The sequence below is a fragment of the Pogonomyrmex barbatus genome, unplaced genomic scaffold, assembly GCF_055798465.1.
Source record: "Pogonomyrmex barbatus isolate J1 unplaced genomic scaffold, ASM5579846v1 scaffold1, whole genome shotgun sequence".
Lineage (NCBI taxonomy): Eukaryota > Metazoa > Arthropoda > Insecta > Hymenoptera > Formicidae > Pogonomyrmex > Pogonomyrmex barbatus.
The window spans coordinates 5,568,652-5,591,498 of record NW_028297098.1 but is presented as its reverse complement, the minus strand read 5'-3'; the positions used below and the strand labels follow the sequence as shown (position 1 = coordinate 5,591,498).

Genomic DNA, 22,847 nt, shown 5'->3' with positions numbered 1-22,847 from the left:
CTATATTTTATTTGAAATTTTCGCGAGATTTATTAGTAAAGAATTATATAAAGCGTCCGATTTATTTCTGAAAATAATTTCTTCTTATAGGACAAGCTTTCCTATACTGATCGATTCAATTCACGTACGCAACTACTTGAGTGGATGGAACGAGGTTTACGGTGCAAAAGTGCATCTATACTACCTCCATTAACGCAATTGCTCCGTATGATTGCATCCCGGACAAATTCATCTTCAAATGAATGAAATTAATTGTGTCCATCGTCAATTCAGCCGTAATCGGCGGAACAGTCGCATTCCTCCTCAATTTCTTGCGATAGCACTTCCGGCGACAAGCTAGGCATCCACGTTGGACTTATGAATTTCTGCACATACGTCACGCTGTAGCGAAATCCCATGTCAGCGTCGCCCTTCACGTGACAGCTAATATTCGACGATCTTTTGTAGAGCGTCAAAGGCGGTCCGACTTCTCCTCGTGGCGGATAAATAAGAATCTTCTCCAAGCTTGCTTCGCTATGCCTTGGCTTTTCAAGCCTCAGGCGACTACCATTCGCTAACCGATCTGTCTCGATGGATCTTGCGCTTCGGATGGTCCTTTGGATGTCGAGTTCGGATTGATTCTGCTCGTTGCCTTGAGAATATTCCTGCGCATTGGTTCTCATTGCGTTGGATTGTGAAATAACTCTCGATGGCTTGTGGAACGTATCCCGATTTACTGCCTTTACTTTCTCGCAGAAGGACTCGAGTTTCTTCACCGGATCCTTCTCGTCGTGAAAAGTAAATGACAAGGAGCAACAGCAGTCGTCGCAGCAATAATCTGTATTAGATATCTTTCGCGATGGATCGCTGTTATTTTTTTTCGTATTTTTGCTATTTCCGACGCAAGTGCAAGAACCGATTGAACATGCTGGAGAATCGTGGAAGGGCTCCTTACATTCGCACGTAGATTCCGCTGCGTCGTATCTTAATCTCGAGGAATCCCCCGACACGGGTTTTTTAGTTCTTATCGCGAAAGAAAATTCCTTATCCGCAGGGTACCTTGTGATAGTTTTTTTTCGCAACGTCGTCCGTGTGTCCGTTACTTTTCCCTGGTTACTCTTTAAATGGTTGCTCAATTTCTTATATTCTTTCTTATACTCTACTTTGTTCGAACTCCGGCACGTTTGAGGCGCTTGATCATCCGAAAATAATACATGCGAGTTAAAATCTTCCATTTCATCATTATAGTCATAGTTATCCTTTCTGTCATCAAAGACATCAAATTTGTCGAATGGTTGATTATACCTAGTGCTCTCAGCCTGCCAGTCTTCTTCCATCGATACATTGATTTCAGATTCCTCCTCATCGTTAGCTCGTAATTGTGTTGACTCGGGTAATATTTTACGGAGTGATGCTGTGTAATTAATTTGTTTGCTCATTGTAATAGGTCGATATGTATCTTCATATGGTAGCCGATAGCTACATCGAGTAGAATCGTTCACGTTTTCTGAACAACGACAATATCTCGAACAGTCCGCCGTTTCGTCTTGCTCGGTGTCTTCGCAACAACAGCCGAGCCATTGATTATCTTCGTAAGTAGATGCCACTTTGCAGAGTTTCTCGGACTTCCTTAAGAGGCTGGGCCTACGACAACACGACGACCCTCGTTCTCCTAAAATGTCCGGTCTTCGTCGTCGTTGATCCATGTTATTCTTGCGCTTCGTGTGATAACTTCTATCGATTGATGTTTCCATAATGGAGCTAGACGCTTTCAACGGAGATCCTATTTCATTTTCCCACTGCGAACTTCGCTCTTGTAACGAGCTTGTTTCAGGCAATCTCGCTGATGCCGTCAACCTGTTGGATTGTGAAAAAGTCGGTTGTCTGGATCTCCTCATAAAATAATGATATCCAGAAGTATAATGTCGTTTGTAATCTTTGTTTTGCAAAGGAACTTGATAAGAAAGCGTTGTATCTTGGTCGGAATAAATTTTATTAAGTGGCTGTTGATTTTCAAAGCTAGCGCTACTTTGTTCATTTAATATCCTCATTTGTGCTTCTTCTCCCTGTTTGTAGATACAATAACGAGAATCTCTTTCTATTGTCTTCTCGTTAGGTATAATATTTGAATATATATCCATATAAGTTGAATCATCAATTCTTTTTCTGCGTGATTTAAATGTACGAGTGTTTGTAGATTTTTTGTTAGTAATTTTTGATCTGTTAATTCTGGAATCGCGAATATCGTTTCGAAGCCAGTCTCTGGTGACTTCAAAATTGGGCATTTTTGTAACTGACGGCTTCATTTTATCATTTTGATCCTTTTTGGAATACCAACTATAGAATGTCGGTGAAGATTCTCGATACTTATAGGAATTTTGATTTTTTGATAAATTTGGATAAGTTGATTTAGTGAAATTATTTAAGTCTGTCCTAGAATTGTTTTGAAAAATAAGATTAGAATTGCTGCGGAAATGAAATTTTCGCATAGGATAATAATAATTGCAAGTATCCGTGGCATTACGATTGGAAGAACGTTTCGGCTTCCTTTTCAAAGTGATATTTTTATTTTTTCTTGACGTTACTCTAGATTTGATTTTTTTAGATGATCTAAATCGTGCATCTAAATACCTTACGCTGCAGTTGCTGGACTTTTTTGTACCGGCATAATCCTCATCGCCGCTGCTCACCTCGAGGCGACAATTTTGCACGACATCCTTAATGTAATTCAATATATCTTCGTTTTTTAGCTTTTCAGGATGTTTGATCTTGCTATGCTTCTCATTTTCAAACCATTGGATGTCCTCCCGATCGTTGTTATTACCGGGATAATTTATCTTTTCATTTTTCGACATTACTTATTTTTAAAATGTCTTTCGTAAATCAGAACGTAACCTCGGTGTAACGACATACGTTTATAAATCTCTGAGATGAGGTGACAAGCGATGTATCATGTTTCTTCGCATTGCAATTTGAATGCAGCTTGTTTATCGACATGTCAGAGATGATGTTGATTATATAAAATCCGAGAGTCCGCCACAGCGTATGGTTAGGTTGTTTAAAGGATTTTCGATAACTTTGATATTTTTGATATCTTATGATTCAGTTGTGAATGCGGTCACAGATATATGATCGATGTTTTCCACTTTAATATAAATCTACATAACATAGTCTACATAAACTCTCAAAATTTCAAAACATTTTATGTGATATGAGAAAGTGACATGCATAATAATAAATCAAAAATCTGTTTTGAATACAAACATAAATTTAAATCTTGCAAATTTACACTAAACACGCATGATATGAATAAAAAAATTTACGCTTACAATAATTTTAATTTTCTTATCAATTTTACTTTATTTGTGTTTACTTTATTCGATTTTTATATAATAAGCGTAGAAAACAAAATTTTTATTAAAAATAACAGCATAAATGAAAATATTTTTTATTAGATCTTTTACGTATATTTTAAATCTCAAATTATATATCATCTTTTTTAGAACAACCTGCAAATTTTGAGTTTTTCATTATCTTAACCGTAATATTTTAATATTATAAAAAGGAAGTGGTTATTTTTACAAAGTAAATAATAAGTAAAAGAAATATGATAGAATAATATGTCTTTTTCTTTCTGAAATCTCCGTCTACCCGGATAATCGTGTGGTAGTGACATTTCTCTGAATAATTCCAAGAACTGGAGTTACGCTAATCCCGTAATGTAATTTTTTTCCTTTTTTTTCGTGAATTTTTAAATTTTTCTCTCGTTAGAACAGTGCGACTAGAGAAATTTTGGCTGTATTTTACCAGTTAAGAAGTCAATATGGATAAGCAGACTAGCAAAACAGCGTTTTTTATTAGCATGCTTATGCATTGCACGTTATTTTAATAACGCGTTTTCAACTTTCTCTTTTATACGGTTTTTCTGGTTAACAGCAGTAATAAAGTAATAAATAAGTAACGCACGAATGGAAATAAACGTCGATCCTGTCAGTTGTACGCTTTGTATTACGTTAGAAGTGATGCCGAGTTACTAATTTTCATTATCGTTTGACTGTTGTATTCTCATAATATTTTATCTATGTAGCATTTATTAATTGCTTTTGTTAGTTTACATTTTGCACAATAAATGTATTTTGCAAAGGTTTGATGAAGCGTTTTCGTACCATGTCGTTGAAAATATTAATTTAATTTAACGGTTGATTTAGTTTTATTTAACTGACGGACGATTTAATTACAATTATGTTGATGTAAAAATATCTGAATTTTTATTTATATACGCATTACGCTTACGTATGAAAAAAGTTGTAAATCGAAAAACAAAAAAAACCTAGATATTAAAGTAATCGCATATATACAATGTAAAAAATTTAGGGTATTTTGTAATTATTAATTTATTAATTCTTAGTGTCAAAAGCAGTGTCAAAATTAGACATTGCAGAAAAGATAGTATGGGCGATGATATTATTAAAGTGTGCATAGGAATGATAATGCTTTACTATGCTTTCGAACATGCTTGTGTGCACTAACCAAGATATGTCATTGATTGACGAGAACTCATAAAAGTAAGAAATAAATTTATAGAATTGCATTTTTTATAGACTAAATATTAATTATAAATTATTCACATTATATTTTATAATCTTGCTTTTCTGTTTTTAAAATAAATATCAGTTTTTTAATTAAAATTACATAAATAGCAAATATATTGTTAAGTGACGTGTTGCATCGCTTCTTGGCATTTTCTAATTGGCTTAGTTTTTCCTAATTGATAGTATTCGCTGGAAATTTATAATTTAAGATACGAAATGAACAGTATTATGTAACTTTATTTTTTGTATATTTCAAACGGATAATATAGTTTTATAACTGGCTGAAAAATCTGAGGAAAAATATGTAAAACGCAATTTAAAATCCATGTAATGAGAGATTCAGTCAAGCTGATTGTTAATATTATTCAATTAAGTTCTGTTTTGCATGTATTTCTATTAATATTAATTATATTTTTTAGCTATATTAGAAAAATTTTTTCTCAATAATCAATATGTTGGATTGTATAATTTAAAGTCATATGATGCAAGCGGAATCGTTAGTTTCTATTGCCCGTTGATTTATTTCTTGCAATAATAATGTGGCTTTACTATTGTGATAATTATTTCTATGAAGAACACAAAGATGACAAAGCGGAAAATTTAAGAAGACGGTAATCAATAATTAGTATTTTGTATATGATGGTTTAAATTATTGGTAATATACATATACATTATATAAACATATTATTTAATTATATAATGAAATTATTATAATAACAATGTTATTAACATTGTTATTTTGATTTACGATATAATATTATATTTTAATAATTCCTTTAATAAGTAAAATTCATTCTAATATTAAAAAAAAAATACAGGATATTTGAATATTTTTAAGAATTTTTAATCTTTTTTATTCTTACACAGAGTGTCAATTATCCACTCGTACGTTTTCGTTTTAAAAGGCTCGCTCTTCTCTTTTGTTGCGTATCCGCTTTGGTGTGATAACACGGTCTGTAATGATATAAAATTTAATTTAATTTCAAACTATATTGATTTATTTGTTATCATGATTTCTGATAGATAAAATTGAATAATTTTGTATTTTCATTTAAATATATAAAATAAAAACTGTATTTAAAGTTAATCATAATTCTAACCGTAATTCCGTTCCTGTATCAATGATAGTTTCTTGTATTCGCTCAACAATTGAACGCCACAGTGTAATAGGATTATCATTGACGATGTCTTCTTTACACAAGTATCCTATCCACGTTCCCATAGTGAGAATTGCGATCACTATTACAATTCCTTGGAACACTAACAGCCATTGATTACGAAGCACATTTCTCCAGTATTCACTCGTCCTAATCTGTACATACATATACACATCGTAGATTATTTAAACACAAGATAAGTAAACAAATAGTATTATTTTCTTAATTTGATTGGACGGAATATTTCTAATCTACCAAACATATTTTCAATTACTCATAAATCTAAAAAAAGTTGCATTTGATTATAATTTATTTATGATAATATTTAATGAAAATTAAATAAAATTAAGTAACTTAAGTAAAAAAAATCACATTTTTATTTAATTTTGGCTTAAATAGATTTTAATATAAATTATACGTGAGACCATAAATTGTTTTTAATATAAAAAATGAAAAGTTTTTAAGTTGGCAGTAATAAAAATTAATTCTTAAAATGATATTTGTTGCTATTAGAACTTTCTGAGTGCTGCTTTTTATTCTTCATTAGCTTAATTAATGGTTAAGAAAATATTCTGTAACTAAGACATTTTTTTTGTTACCCTCTTTTATGTAATAATGCGATTACCGAAATACAGAATGAGAAAGGTTTGTTTATTTTTCATTATGATAGAGTAAGCTCTCTCGGCCGGTAGGCTATGTAAACTTTTTTCATCTTCAGAATTTTGGAAAGCATTCTGAGCGTCATTGTACCCGAAAGTTTAAAAGCCTTTCATTGTGCGCAGAGTGCGCTGACACTCCGTAGAAATCGCAATACGACGACATTGTGTTGAAGGAATTCTATTTATTGAGTTTCTCGGCAGCTTTTCAATTGCTCAGCTGTCGTTAAAAGTTTTAAGCTCGTCAATGTATTTTCAAGTGATGGTGAACTATTACCCGCAACCTGTGTAAAATTCACTATTTGCAATAGTTTTTCCCATCATTGAAATAAATATCCTGATATATGCAGCAGGATTTACATTACATATATCAGATAATGAATAGTATAATAAAATATAAATGAAATATATTTTTAATATTGTTAATTTATTTCACAAATGTTGCAAATAATGTAACAGATTAAAATTCTTAAATCATTCGTCAACAATGTTAAAACATTTTAAAAATAAAAAAAATGTAGATTAACAAAATATAAAAAATAAAGAATTTTAATATTTTAATATTTGTTCCAAATTTATTTTATCGTTGACAAACGTATTTCTCTTAAACGATAGACACATTTTAATGTAGATCTAATAAAATCATGAAGTTCGATGACAATAAAAAGTAACATAATGTAATATTAAAAATTTTATCACGAATGCTTGGAAGATAATAAATTAATTAAAAATTGACCTGCAAAAGATTGTCTCGACTGGATCTTGAATCTATCCTTGTTCTTTTCGCGAGAGCTTTCACGGCTATTAAAGCGAATCGTTATTAAAGAGCTTTAGAGTTACAATAAAGTGATATACTAGAAAGAAAATTACGGACAAATTGCAGCGAACAGAATAACCTTTAATTTGCTCTTGTGAAACTCTTCATTTCTTTGTGCTTCCAGAGTATTAATACTTTTACTGTCGAATTCACCACCCTCAGGATTTACTCGTAACTTTAAAGCGTTTGAAGTATAACCGTCCGATTTGCCAAACTTGGCTACACTGAAAAAGATAATTGTTATTGCTACTTTTATTTCATTATGCAGCAAATATAAAACGATACGCATGTTATTATGTAAATATATGATTTTACGTAATTAAATGTAAATTTGAATAATTCTTGAATGTTTTCCTTTTCGTTTTACGAAAAATATCAAATGGGGAATGGGTTACAAATTTAACCATGCTGTTAAACAGAAAATTTGGCAAATGGACAAAGACGTGAAATTAAACTAAATATAAAATCCGTACGCTATTGATTTATTTCCTCTAGATATGATATGAGAAAACTTCATAGAGTTGATGAGAATAATATGTGTTGATTTAAATAACCATTTGATTCAAATAACTAAATATTTCTAATGTGTATCGGAAATTAATATTAGATAAAATCTAATTTAAACAAATCAAATAGGATAATATAATTAACCTTTTTACTGCTGAGTATCTAATTTTATACAATTTATTATGAAAAATAATTAATCACTTTCATTCATTTTCTAGTACCGTAAAGTCTAGTAAGTAGTACTGTAAAAAGATAAAAGTGTAATATATAGATGTTTATCAAATTTACATGTAAATTTACGATTATATAAATGTTTGCTAAGTTTATATTTACGTATATGCAAAGCTCGAAGTTTCAAATAACAATCAATATAATCCTATAGCGTTTCTTAAGGGGTGATTATCTATCTATTCTGATTGAATTGCGCTATCATGTAACCTCTACGTTTCCGATTGGAAATGCTGGCTTCCGACTGGCAAGTTTCCGATGACACTATCGCATGTGCCTTATCATGGATCTCGTTTGAAATCAGTCCCTCATCATCGCGAAACAAAACGAGTGATAACAGCCTCGTCCAATCACAACGTGAAAGCTTTCCGATCGGAAAGCTATAGCCTCGGAAACGACATTTCTTTCGCCCTCAAAGTGTCGAAAAGCTTAAGTCCTTCTCAGATAGAGTGCACGATATTTCTAACTATTTCTTCGTTTCTTCTTTCCTTGCCAAAATTTATTCGCTCGCCAGCGCCGCTTTAATCAAACTCTTTAAGAACGATTTATTATCTTTATATGCAAAATTTGATTTTTAAGATAGAACTTATTTTTTGTTAAAATATATTTATAGTTACGTTGTAATAGGAAAATTATTTACAATTATGTGGCAATATTAGTTTGCTAAATTAGAATGAAGAGAAAGAATATAAAATGTTAGTGTTGAAAAAAATGTCAAGCAGATTGTACTATTTGTAGTTGCAAACATAATAAATGTAGAGCACTCTATTTCCTTAGGAAGTAAATGTTAATCTTCATGAAGAATCTCCGCGAATTTACTTCCCATTGTCATTTATAATCTTGTTCCAGAGTATTAAAGGTTAACAATAGTATTAGCTGTGGCTATTAATATATCATATATATTATTATTGGCTCCTACAATGCTGTTTGCAACGTCATAACGCACATTATCCCAATCTAATATGTCGCATATCTAGTATATATATCTAGCATTATATATATATATACAGTTACCAAAAATAACTTAATTTATCATGCACATTGCTAAACATAATACAGCTTAGGTTTCATACAATACAATATAACAATAGGCCCCTTTAATTATAGAATTAGTGTTGACTGTAACGTTAGTTCAACGTTGGAATAATAATATATTGTATTTACATAATAATAATTGCACTAATCCGGATAATTTCCTATATTTATTTTAATTATAATATATATTATAAATAATAGCATAGAATATTTTAATTGTAATTTATTTTTATTAACAATAATCTGAATTGGATTGATGCATTAAAAAATATTTTAATGATTTTTTATATTCTTTGATTATCATAAATATTATGAAATCTATTGATTTATTAATAAAATCTATTATGATTAATTATTAATTAATTATAATTATTTTTAAAAGGTATATTTAATAATTCAGAATGCATTAATTTTTATTTTGATTGTCATTTATTACACTGTCATTAGCATACTAAAAATAAGCTTTATTTATTTTTGAAGTGCTTTATGCATGAAGTACATAGCAGTAGTTTCAATTACATTAATCCGGATAATCTTCACTGACTTTAATTTATTATAATATCTACTATAATATTTATTATAATTTCTATTCTGATACACGTAGAAATATATATTTTTTAAAATAATCAGTAAACAATAATTATATCATATAAACTTTTTATTAATATTGTTAGAAAAATAAAAAGGTGTTAAAAATGATTAATTTTTGGAAAGAGCACTTACATGCCTATTTATTTAACTTCTTTATCTGCGTGTAAGAAGAATTTTTTTTTAATAATTGCGTGTTATGTTAATTGATTTCTCTCAAATCTATTTGAAAAATAAAATTAGACTGCGTTAGCGTTTCAACATAATACTTGTAGTGTGCGTAGCGAGCTTCAAAATGGGATATAACGCAAAGGTCATCCTTAACTCTCTAGCGACGTGGACAGAAATCCCAGAGGAAATAGTAATAAGATTGATTGCAGGTGCGAGAAAGGTGCGAGAAACGAGTCGGAACGGTGGTTAGATGTTTTTGCACTAAACCAAGCAAACTGACGTACTCGTCCAACGCACAAGTTGATACTTACTCGATACCGCATGGTGTGATTATTTGCGTTCTACTTTCGTTAGGAATGGAAACAAACTCGCGATTTATTCTCTCTAGGAAAAATATATAAAAAATATAGAAAAAATACTTTGAGTTTTATTTCTTAAGTTGCAATAACTTTTTGAGCAATCGATTCACGTGACATATTTATATAATACATTTAATCATTTATGTCACGAGTATTTGTAGAAATACACTTAAAAAGGGACAAACAATACAATCGTACTGTTTTTTCCGTTTGCACTATTTTTTACTTCTTTTTTTATAGAATATTATGATAAAGATTACAAGAAAGAAAAAAATTTCAATTTGATAAATTCCTTTCGAATTGTAACGCTGTGCGCTGTGGTAGAATCCAAACAGATCGTCAATTGAGCTTAAATTTCTGCGGTAACACATAAATACGAACACGGACAACAGAACTAGTGCAATTAAAACGATTAAATTTATAATATATATTTAAAAGCTATAGTAATAATAAATATGCAACTAGTGCATTGTTTTTTTTTGTTTATTATATCATCTAATATTTATTTTAACGATGAATCTTTATAAAATTTTCGGTAAATAAAAATCGGTAAATAAATTATCGGTAAAATAAAAGTAGATAATAAATCATGATCTTCAATTTATAAAAATATAAATATATTTATTAGAAAAGTTGTAAAAGTTGAAAAAGAAATGTTTATAATGTCTTTAATCATGTCAAAACAAAACATACGATAATTGCGAATTAATTACATGAACTTCATCGATTTATTAATCATTGATTTACGTCATTCTGTCAACCGTTTACACTGGAGTAAAGTTTGCATGAAATATTTCGTTCGTATTCATGAATGAAAATTGGATTACTCCGAATATCGTGCTGCTGCGGTACATCTTTTGTTATTTTATATAATAGCTAATTTAACTTTATGTAAAATAATGTATAAAAGCACTAATGATTTAACTAATGTTAATAGTTGTAATATGTCTATTATAAGAATATTATACTAATAATCCTTACAGTTTGCAAATCTATTTATATATAAATATATAAATATGTATTATATAATATAATTATATATAATTTGTTATATATAATTTAAACTGACTAATAAATACAACTTGAACTAATGTATTCGCAAGAGGAAAACTATTTTATTCGTAATCCTATCAAATTTACTTAAAGTGATGTACACTTATGGAGATTATCGAGATTTAAAGGAAAAGATACGAGCAATAAAACGGACTTACAACATCAATTATATTTTAAAAGCTGGAAAGCACAAAATGGATATAGACATAAATAAATTTATAAACTTTTATAAAAGATTAAAATCACATTTCCCCGCTTGAAAAAGCTGCAGTTGTTGATATAAATAGATATAAATAAATTATTTAATTTTTATAAAAGATTAAACTCACTTATCCCTGTTCGCAAAAATGCAGTTGCTGATACAGATCCTTGAGTTGCGACCTATCGTGGGGCCAACTTCGAATATTTTGAGAAGCACTCTCAGTGTGCGCGCAAAGCACAATGACTTTGGCTCAAATATCGAGATATAAGATCCGGTAAAGGATCGGTTTTTCAACGAGAAATATATCCCGTCTCTGACAGTGTGGACGTAAGATATCCTCTTGGAATATGTCATGGGTCGTATTGCAGGCTCTTCTTTTCAAGGGTGGTGTGTATTTGCATGGAAAAGTTAGCCACCTACGCGGGAAAACTATTGTGTACGTCTCTAAAAATGGTCACGAGGTACAAACAAATCTGGTAAACCTAACATTTTTTAGAATATGATTTGTATTTTATGGGAAAGAACTAAAAATTACAAATTCATAATTATACTAATAATTGTTGTTGTTTCGATAAAGAACGATTATATCAAAATGTAAGAAGAGTGTAAAATATTTGTCAATAAAAATTTTTTGAGATCTTTTTGCCATACTAGAAATGTCAAATCCAGAGCAATCATGATTGCAAAATTTTCATTATATTCAAAGCGGTTCAACATTGTATTTGACTATCACTAGAGAGATATATATATGAAACTATTCAACAAGTTTCTTACCATTATCGAATCACGTGCCCAGGAATGGATGAATGGTTCACAGGAAAGCTTTGTTCTCATAGGAATATATACCGAATGTCATGACTGTCTTTTCTCTGTCAAAAGACATTAAATGAGAAAGTTATATTAACTTATTTAATGCTTTATAATATACATTACATAATATATTACATAATTGTGTTATGAAGTAAGATGATGAATATCAAATTTGATAATTCAAAATGAAGTAGATGTCTTTATTTCAATTTATACAAAAAATATTTAAAAAAATTTATGAGTAAAGAAAAAATTTCAAGAAATCTTAGATGGTGATAATATTATGAAATTGTATAAAAAATTATCATACAGAAAAAGTAATCTTAATGTTAATGTATCTTAAAGTTAATGTATCCAAAAGAAGATTATTTTTATCTTTTTGTATAATTAATAAAGAATGATTATTAATTGCCGATTTAAAACTAGATTTTAATTACGTTTAGATTTTAAATACGTTCTAAAATTGTTAAACGCACAAATCTATATAATTATAAATTTATTATATTTATATACTTATATACTTATAACATTAAGAAATCAATTACAAGTAAGAAAACTAGTATATATTTTATTTCAATCTACGTTCAATATTAATTTATTAAAAATATCTTTTTTATATTAACGTTTTCATAACATTTTTCAAATTTATATTGCGAGGAGATATACGTAAAAGTATTCTATTAAACTTTTTAAGAAATGTTTTGTCTCTCATTATATTTTTGAGATTTGATTTTCCTTGAAATATTTTATGGTATGTAATTCGGCGGTATGCATGATTCTGCTTGAATTGTATTCGCATTCGTGATTCTGGTTCCTTTACTTTATGTTTACTCAATAGTTCGACATCTTCCAAAACTCCTAATATTTGAATAATTAAGTTAGTGAATAATTAAGTTAAACTTCTTCTGACAATATCAGAGGAACTACATATTCCAAGAGATTAAGTAATATTAGGAAGTTGCCAGCAATGTACGGCCCACATGCATTAGATATTTTCTTGAATAACATTTAATTTTCCTTTCACGTTTAATTAAATTATAGATAATGTGCTGACATGCAAAATATATTTTTTAAAATAATGTAATTTTACTGTATATAATAATCTTTCATCTTTTTTTTTTATTTGATATTCGATCAAAATTATAAGAAAAGTTTTGCTTTATAATTGAGAATTAGTTCCTACAAAGTGAGTTTTTAATTATTTTACTAAATATAACGCTTACGATAATTGCCTGATTTAAATAAAAATTGAAATTCTTGTAAAGTTAGTAATGACAGATAACGAATTTTAAAATATCATTACGATAGTCAGAAGAAAAAGAAATTATTAATTATAAAAAAAACTTCTTTTTTTCTAAAATTCAGATGATATCTTAATTTAATTTAGAAAGTTGAATTTATGTGATGATATAGATATTAAATCCATCCTGCACATGTATGTGCAGATTTTTAAAAAATATTATATTATATAAACTGAACAATAATGTCAATTTTTTATACGTCAATTTTTTGTACTGTAATATTTGTAGTATCCACAATAGAGTAAAGTTAAAATAATGAAGTGACAGCTATTTAATTAAAGAAAAATTTCACTGCAAGATAAAATGATATTCCTTCTTGTGATACACCTTCACATGTGCAATGACCGAACTAGTCATGTGTGTAGGCGAATAAAGAACAAAGCCCCCTTCTTTATATATAAAAAAAGATGTTTACTTAATGATATAAAACTTTACGTTACATTTATTACATTTTCACAATCTTTTAAAGCATTTGAAAGAATTTTTCGAACGGGATGAATGTAAGCTATGAGTGTGTATAAATCGGAATACAGCACCATAAAATGTTTTACTATAAATAATTTTACTAATTTCTTAATAAGTACTATTAGTACCACATATTTTTTACTTTAAGCTTTTATTCTAGAATTTTTAAAATTATATATGAAATATAATACATCATTGTTATTTAGAATTAACAGTTTAAAATATTTAAAAAAATACAATATCCGGAGGCTTATTAAGAAATATTATTAAAAAGTATTTATAATTCTGATAGATCAGAGGTCTTATATAGCAAAAAATCTAGAACACGCGATTCACAGCGGCTTTTCTAGACATGCATCTCAGCATGCATGCGACTGTTTTACATTATGTACTACGTCACACTTTGAAGAGATAAATATGTCCTCACAGAGACAATAGTAAGGCTCCTCTATCTGAGTGATTTTCCGTCATTGCGATTTCTTCTTGTGCATTGTTTAGATTCATCTCAGCTTTTCTACTGATCTCTCTCTTTCATGAAAATTCATCGTTCAAGTAAAGCGCTCTTGTTCTTCGTATAAACTATATATACTAATCGATGTATGCTAGGCTCTCTACACTATATATGATACAAACGTCAATGTTCTGTAGATTTAAAGACTAGTCAAATTTCGAAGTAAAAATTCATATATTTCGCCTTATAATAAATTTTATTAAAATTTATCATAAACTAATATTAATTATTGAATATCATTATTTGATAATTTAATTAATATTTTGTTAAATTATTTAATTTCTTTTATATTCCTTTCTTTGCGGATCAAGATAATTAATATGTAACTATATATGAATTCTTAAAAGTCATATTAATTCTAGGAAGTGAAATTCTGAATTTGATTTAAATTTAATTTATCTGAAATTACCATTTAATAGTTTGTTTCATTTTTGCTTGTCTTATTATTTATATAACATTTAATTAAATAATAGTTATATGGCATACAACTATAATAATAGTATATAATTAATTGATTTATGATATTTAATATTTGTGATATACGATTGTCAATCATCGACGATCGGAATTCCGACAAATCATGTAATTCGATGTGTTGCATGAAGAGAGTTCAGGCTTCTGACTTTAAGGAGGTAAATCGCGTAGGACAAGCTTGCTTGGAACACGAGTGACGATTACACGAGTGACCGGTCGGTGGTGAGGAAAGATTCACCACCCAGCAGACTCACCGCCACAGTCTCTCACGTATTCGCTACTCTCCACCTCTCTACCCCTCTCTTATCCACCTCCACCTCTCTCCGCCTCTCTTATCATATCTCTCCTTTTCTCATCTTCTCTGCCCGACATGACACGTTCCCTTCATCGAGCTAGAATTCTCGCTCCGTTTACTTTGCGCCGAAGAGCAGTTGACCTCGGCAGTTTACAATGTGCGCACATTAATACGTTTTTCACGTTGTCATCTTTTACGCGACACGATTCTAGGATGTGATTGGCACCTATAGATCAATCTTTCTTCTATCCGTACACGATTGACTTTTTACAAAAATAAAAAAGTGTCGCCAGGTATGCGCATTGTTTTAAAAGAATCTTGTGTACATTAATATTATTACTTAAATTTATTTTCTCTAAGAAAATGTCGACATCACAAAGTTATGTCAATTTAAGTAAAAAATATAAAAAAACATCTCGGATGACATTTTTTAAACACTTTTGAGACATCTCGAGATGTTTTTAGATAAAATAATAACGTAATAACGTTCTGTTAGTTATAATAATTAAATTCTTACAGCTTCTTAAAATTCGTATTTAAGAGAAGTTAATTCATCGTTGACATAATTATTGCAAAATATATGCAAAATATTGCAAATATGATGTGCAATACAATTATATAATTTTTAATTGGAGCTTATACATATCGTTATTAATATTAATTTTTACTAATATATAATATTGCAATACATCTACGTAAGCAAATTAGCTATCTCATGGGACAAACTATGGTACATTTGGAGCTTTAAAGTATACGCTTCATATATTTATTTGCATAAATTTACACATGATTAGAATACTTAACTTGAAATTAATACATATGTATATTTTCTTAAGTAATATATAATAAAATTAAATATAAAATTAAAAAGGAAGAACACGTTTAGAACATAGTACTACAACAACGAAGAGATAAAGACTAATATAAGAATAATATATGAATCTTATAATAAATATATATATATTTATGGAAATACTTGAGAGTTTAACAAATTAATTAATAGGTGATACAAGAAATAAATCTTTCTATTCCAAACTTACAATATTTAAATTACAAATATTATTAAATATAAAAAATTATTATATTTTCTATTATTTTCTATAAATATTTAATTTATTGATACAGCTACAATATACATGCAATATATACACTAATGTGACACGAATATCAGATTACGTTGAATAGAACCCTATTAACTAAAATCAAAGTTTCACAATATAACCGTGAATAATATATATGCTTTTAAAAGATAAAAAATAATAACGAAACAACATGGCTTTCCCAATTGATAACTTTTATAAAGTTTTATATGCACAAATACATAGATATATTGGTTATATGTTATTGTGTAAATATATGTTTAATTAATTCTTCTTTAATATTTTTAAATAGAAAAACAATATTATACATGAAATATTAAAAATATTAAATTTTAATAAATCTATGTTGTTTAAATAAAATTATTTCTTTTTAAATTTTTTATAAGTTTCCGCATAGTTGAAAAATATTTACACATTTAAATATATTTACGCGACTAAGAAATAAAAATAAAAATTTGTAATAAAATTAATTACTTCACTGTACATTCACTGAATACATTAATTTTTTTCTTAGTTAAAGAACATACATAAAAAAAATATCTCTTATTTGCTTAATTTGTTTAATTAAAAAGAAAATAGAAAAAAAGAAGAATATAAGTAATATGAAAATAATAATATAAACATAAGAGATATGCAAAATGTGAAATTTAGAAAGATTTCATATTAAAATTTTGATCTCATTAATATTGCTAATATATAAAATACTCTATTGTCAATCTTAATAATGACAATGGCAACTATGATCGCAAAGATGCTTTTACGTAGATATTAAGAGAAGTTATTCCATTATGTTGTGCGAAGGAAAGTTATATTAAGTATGTGGGACAATTTGCATACAGATTAGTAGAAGAAAAGTTTATATTATCAAGAAACAATATTTAATATACATATAGATTATTGTTAATGTATTTATATATATATATATATATATATATATATATATATATATTCAACTTCAAAAGAGTCAGTAATCTGTGCAGATAGTTTTATTATAAGAATTTAAAACATTCTCGATCTATGGCAAGAGAACGTACCTTTCCCATTTCTCCATGGCCGCTTATATTGATATTCTTTGGTCTCGTGGCACGAGATGCTTTGAGAAAAGCAAGCCTTTATCCTCCTATACTTCCATTCGCTAATTATAGCCTCCGCTTTGAAGAGTAGCAGCATTTTTAAACCTTATAAAATTGAATAATCTGCCAAGGAGCGTGACAAGAACGGAATTACACTGTTTCTCCCGTTGTATATATGTTTGGCGCAAGCTTAAATATGCTTTAAGGTACTCGATTATTTTCAAGAACCGTGCATTTCTTCCAAGTTAATCAAACATTTCCTTGTGATTTCCTTGTGATTTATTTTTCTTTTTAATATTGTGCTCTATACATTTCTTGAAATGTTTCCTCACTGCAACACGCGAATATCTTCTTTTGACATCGCGAAAGCGATTTTGTTTCTTTCTGTATTTCCGGCGGCCTTATTTTATATGTTCCGCTTCACGTAAATATTATTTTCTGGCAAAAATGATTTTCTTTTATAATAAATTCTTGCATGTAGCATAATATATCACAAAAGAATATTTTATGCTTTTCATATCTTTCATCTGACGCAATAATAAAATATTTTTATTTACGTATGCATTGTATACATGCTAGATCTCTGCTGTGATTAATTGCAGTACAAGTAAAACATTTATTACTCATTTAATTTCATTGTTTTAGTAATTAAAAAAAAGATTCTTTTTCTAATTAATAAACAATAATTTTTCTCTCCGTTAATTAAATGCATTTATCTATCTTCTCTATTTCTTCTTGTATTGTACTTCAGATGCTAATGAGTAGCAAGCATGTGGTTAGAATTAGTATCATTTGAGTATCTCAAGTCTATATCCGACCGATCGTTAGTGTTGGGTTCCTGATGAACAATCAAATGTGGTTACGTGACACGTCGATAAATTAGTTTAATGTGATGTAGTTTGATTTGATTTTCATGTAAACGCCGAGATGCATCAACAACGAGAATAGTGCAACAACGATGCATGTCCTATTGTATGGAAATCTCATTAACACTCACATTTAAATTCTTTTGACAAAAAAAGATCATTACAACAATGAGTGAGATTGACTTATTGATATGTTTTAGAATGTTTATCAACTCGATTTTGTTCCTGGCAATCTGGACTAGTTCATCGTTCGCGGAAGAATCATCTTCCAGCGATGTCGCGTCTGCCAAACGGGCGCCTATGAGGTTCCAGGATATGCGCGGAAAGAAGGACCTCATCCCCACGGCAACAGAACACAATGAACTTTCCAAGAGAATGTTAGTAGATTTTCAGGTAAGTTGTCATTCGTGTTGTCTATTAAAAGTTATTTGTGTTTTCTATTAAAATTACATAAAGAAAGAAAAAGAAGAAAGATATGTGTAATTATTTTTTTTTTGGAATTATTTATAAGACAGATTTTGATCACAGGGTAAAGAATCGAGTGCATCTGATGTTGAGGATAATTTTCTGCATGACGAGTTTGACAAGCGAGCGCCGATGGGATTTCAGGGTATGAGGGGAAAGAAGGATTATTTGATACCTAATTTCGAAGATTCTTACTTTCGTGACGACTACAAGAAAAGAGCGCCAATGGGCTTTCAGGGTATGAGAGGCAAGAAGGCCACGTTGGAGAACGAATACTATAAACGCGCACCCATGGGATTTCAAGGAATGAGAGGAAAGAAATCTTTGGAAGAGGTAAGAAAACATTCGATATTAATAATTTGATTATTATGCTGAAAGCATTCAAGCATTCAAGCATTCCATGATTGATTAATAATTTATAAGATTCTTCTCAAATACGAGATTGTTTCAACAAAATGGATGTTCGAGACATTTCAATCTTTTTTAAGCTATTTTATTAGACCATTGTTTCTGAAAAAAATCATTTTAAAAGATTCTTGCTCGTTCAAACTTCTTAAACTTTGTTGTGTTTTTTTTTAAATTTACATATTTTAATTTATCTGAAACTAAATGTCGTTGCTGATATTTTACTAACAAGTTCTAAGTTACAGGTGTTGAGCGAAATTGAAAAGAGGGTCGCGATGGGCTTTCACGGTACTAGGGGAAAAAAGACATATGTTTTTGAATATCCGGAAGATTACGAAAAGAGACTTCTCGCGATGGGATATCGAGGTTTGCACGATACGATGAAAGAATTTCCAGCAGAGTGGGAGAAAAGAGCTCCCATGGGATTTCAGGGAATGAGAGGTAAAAAAGCACTGCTTGACGTGATAGAGGAACTTGAGAAACGAGCCCTCATGGGTTTTCAGGTAAGTTGCTTAATCGATTCCTGAAGTTACATATCTAATAGATTTCTCTAAAAGAAGATATATAAGCAAAGCGTAATATGTAATAACTTTAGTTCATAATCGTATCATAAAAGAATGTAACGGTTTTAAAATATAATTTAAATTGATAACATAAAAAAGTTTGAGAAAATTTTGTAAATTACTTACTTAATTATTTCAGGGTATGCGAGGAAAGAAAGATATTTTTGATGAAAATGATGAAGATGAAAATAATGAAGATGAAAATGATGAAGACTATTACATAGATCCAGATGCATATATTGACAAGAGAGCACCAATGGGTTTTCAAGGAATGAGGGGTAAGAAGAATTCTGATAAAAGGGCGCTTATGGGTTTTCAAGGTATGAGAGGCAAGAGGAATATACATCCAAGATTTGAGACTGATATGAATTTTGGAAGCCGAGCATCGAATGAATATCAAGGTAAAGTCTCTCTCTCTCTCTCTCTCTCTCTCTCTCTCTCTCTCTCTCTCTCAATGCTATTTACTAATTATATGATTTATAAATATTGGAAAAAAGAGAAATTGAACGTAATTTTTATATCTGTCATTGATATTATTTTCTTAGTAATTTTTAACTACAATTATTAACATCTCACAAAATGTCTTATTTCTAAAATAACTATTTTTTTGTTAATTTGTCAAAGAATTTATTGAGAATTAATATATATTTTAAAAATTGTGTGAATTTGATTTTGAATTTAAATCTGTTTATAATATTTATCAATTAATTTGTGTTACTTTTAATGTAAATTTTAATATAAAAAAATGTTAGATTAGAAAGTTTCTCTTTTTGTAGAGAGTATTTCAAATAATTACAAATTACAGTTTGCTCGATATCGAAACTGAATAAAACCTATTCGCGTATAGTGTAATATAGTTATACTGCCGATACATAACTTAATTAACTATGTTGTAATTCATTGAGACATATTTTTCTTCGCTTTTATCGCACACTCGAGAGCATTCTATAAAATCGCTGAGTGCTTCCCAAATGCCTTTCCTAACACCACTAGACACGATATAATCGATCGAGTCCATCTCCAGCGGAAAGAACACGAAACGAAGGCTTCTCAAATATTTGTCTTATTATTCATGCTCCGAACAAACTCTGTAGTGAGACCGCGGACAATTTTTGTTTTCTTCCTTTTCCTCTATTCGTACGCCGTGAGATTCTATGCTCGAAATGGTCACACTGGCCCACGTTGTGTTTCCCCCGAGCAGGAATAAGCGATAGGAGACACGCTCTAGCCTCGTGCCAAGTCGAAAAGAGATCGCCCTTCCGGTATTTTGAGATGCGCGGTAAGAAAAATCCACGATGGGAGTTACGGGGGATGTTTGTGGGGGTGAGAGGCAAAAAGTGGGCGAAAGCCCCATACAAGGACAACAGCCCGTTCATAAAGGTATTTGATAATACCGAAAGGATCGGCGTGGATGGGGATTCGCCAGCAACATTAGGTAATTCGATCGGCTGACAGCCAATTGGTATAGCATACTCATGCGGCGATGTTTTGGACACATTATTCAACTTTCATACGTATCTAATGGCTGTATAATCATTGTGCTTCTAGAATTTATCATGTCAATTAGATTATCATAATGCGAGAATAATAAAAAAAAATGTTCTTTTTTTTTTTTTTGATAATATTTCTCAGTCTTCTATAACGCGTCATTAACGCGATGTATTATTCTTGGAAATTTTTGATACGCTAAAAATATTATATACTATCCTATACCTTTATCTTGCATGCGACACATTGAGCATTTTAAGTGTATATACTCGGTATACTTTGTAATTTATTGAATACTTCACTCTACTGCTGTAATAAAGTTTATCTATATATGCTTCTCAATTCTATACTTTTTCAATATTCTATGATTAACACTTATGATCGCTCGTTTACAAATTATTCCGCACTATTAATGCTGTGAAAATATTTTTTTCCTTGCATATGAGTGCCAAGTGACATTTAAAACAAAGCTATGGATTATCTTTCTCACAACTATGAGACAATAGCGACGCAAGGGCTCTGCTTTAAAAGTTTCTCCGCGGTATATTGTCGTCGAAAAGTTATTCACCATTGTGTATACACGATTGCACGAAATAGCGATAAAATTCTGCATTCTAACTTTGGGATGACAGTTTGACTGGTTAGAAACACCAGTTATCTACGCATGATTCAATTACGAATTAATTCTCATTAACATTCAAACGCGTAAATGCTTTATTAAGTTTGGATTGTGATTGAACATTCGATATCTTTCTATTAATCTAGTTGTTTTATTCTAATCTTTATTAAAGAGAACTTATTGAAGAAAGATTTTTATTTAAAAAGTTAAACAATATAAATATAAAAAATGCATTTTAAATATTATTTTAAATAATTGATTTATAAATACACATATTTTTTTATTGGTGTTTTATATATATATATATATATCTTTATTGATGTTTTATATATATATATATATATATATATATATATATATACATGTATCATTATTATTATAATATAAATAATATAAATAATATTTCATTATATATGTATTATGTGAATAAACATATGAACAATTTTTATTTTAAATAAGAAGAATATGAGGTGTATGTATGAAATTATGAAAGTCTATTTCACTAGATATAAATTTAGTAGTAAGTTACTTGACTGTATCATATAACAATAAGAATTGATTGACGTATTTTGTCTTTAGATTTTCGTGTAATTGCACTAAGCAATGGTAAAATGTATTGTCTCTTTTTCAAATATTTCAAAAGTATTGTAAACACTATTTTCTGTTTTATGTTTCAGATTCACAATAATACAACAGCCCTTAGAAATGTGGTAACTGTTACGAAACGTTTCCTTCAAATAATTAAACCGATGTAGCTAAATCTAAAAATGAAAAAAAAAAAAGAAGAAGATGCGTCTATTAATTGTGATGATGGGTGCTATCGTTTGTTAATTTATCAATCATATGTTAATTAAAACTTTATTGTTATTATTATTATTTTATATATCAAATACAATTATTTTATATATTTTGATTTAGTCAGTATATATTATTTACTGTATGTACGCTGTCACTTATGTTTTTCCGCTATTACGAAATTTAGAATTATGTTAGATGCAGGTCGCAAGCTGCAAGTCACAGAAGGCATGATTAATAGCATAAATTCAACATTTGCACAATGAATGTAGA

At 29.2% G+C, this 22,847-nt stretch overlaps 2 protein-coding genes across 4 annotated transcripts in view; one reads left to right on the top strand and one right to left on the bottom strand.

Moving 5' to 3' along the window:
* The window catches only part of Tk (tachykinin), a 52,598-nt gene extending 30,031 nt beyond the window's left edge, over window positions 1-22,567 (top strand). The window contains exons 1-7 of one of the 3 annotated variants that reach the window (XM_089071150.1): window positions 15,347-15,493; window positions 18,440-18,632; window positions 18,768-19,037; window positions 19,355-19,612; window positions 19,812-20,073; window positions 20,874-21,107; window positions 22,457-22,567. In XM_089071150.1, the coding sequence (XP_088927276.1) occupies window positions 18,441-18,632; window positions 18,768-19,037; window positions 19,355-19,612; window positions 19,812-20,073; window positions 20,874-21,107; window positions 22,457-22,467 (1,227 nt within the window). In that variant the 5' untranslated portion in view covers window positions 15,347-15,493; window position 18,440 and the 3' untranslated portion in view covers window positions 22,468-22,567. Of the gene's footprint in view, window positions 1-15,346; window positions 15,494-18,439; window positions 18,633-18,767; window positions 19,038-19,354; window positions 19,613-19,811; window positions 20,074-20,873; window positions 21,108-22,456 lie in introns of those variants that run through there. The other 2 variants (XM_011647218.3, XM_089071156.1) reach the window with 2 other exon arrangements.
* On the bottom strand, window positions 5,435-9,770 carry LOC112552978 (uncharacterized). Its single transcript, XM_089071164.1, has 4 exons — window positions 7,517-9,770; window positions 7,281-7,425; window positions 5,672-5,883; window positions 5,435-5,525 (listed from the first exon to the last, which is right to left on the bottom strand). The coding sequence occupies exons 1-4, from the start codon at window positions 7,606-7,608 to the stop codon at window positions 5,447-5,449; spliced, it is 528 nt and encodes a 175-aa protein (XP_088927290.1). The 5' UTR covers window positions 7,609-9,770; the 3' UTR covers window positions 5,435-5,446.
* Window positions 22,568-22,847: the final 280 nt, after the last annotated feature.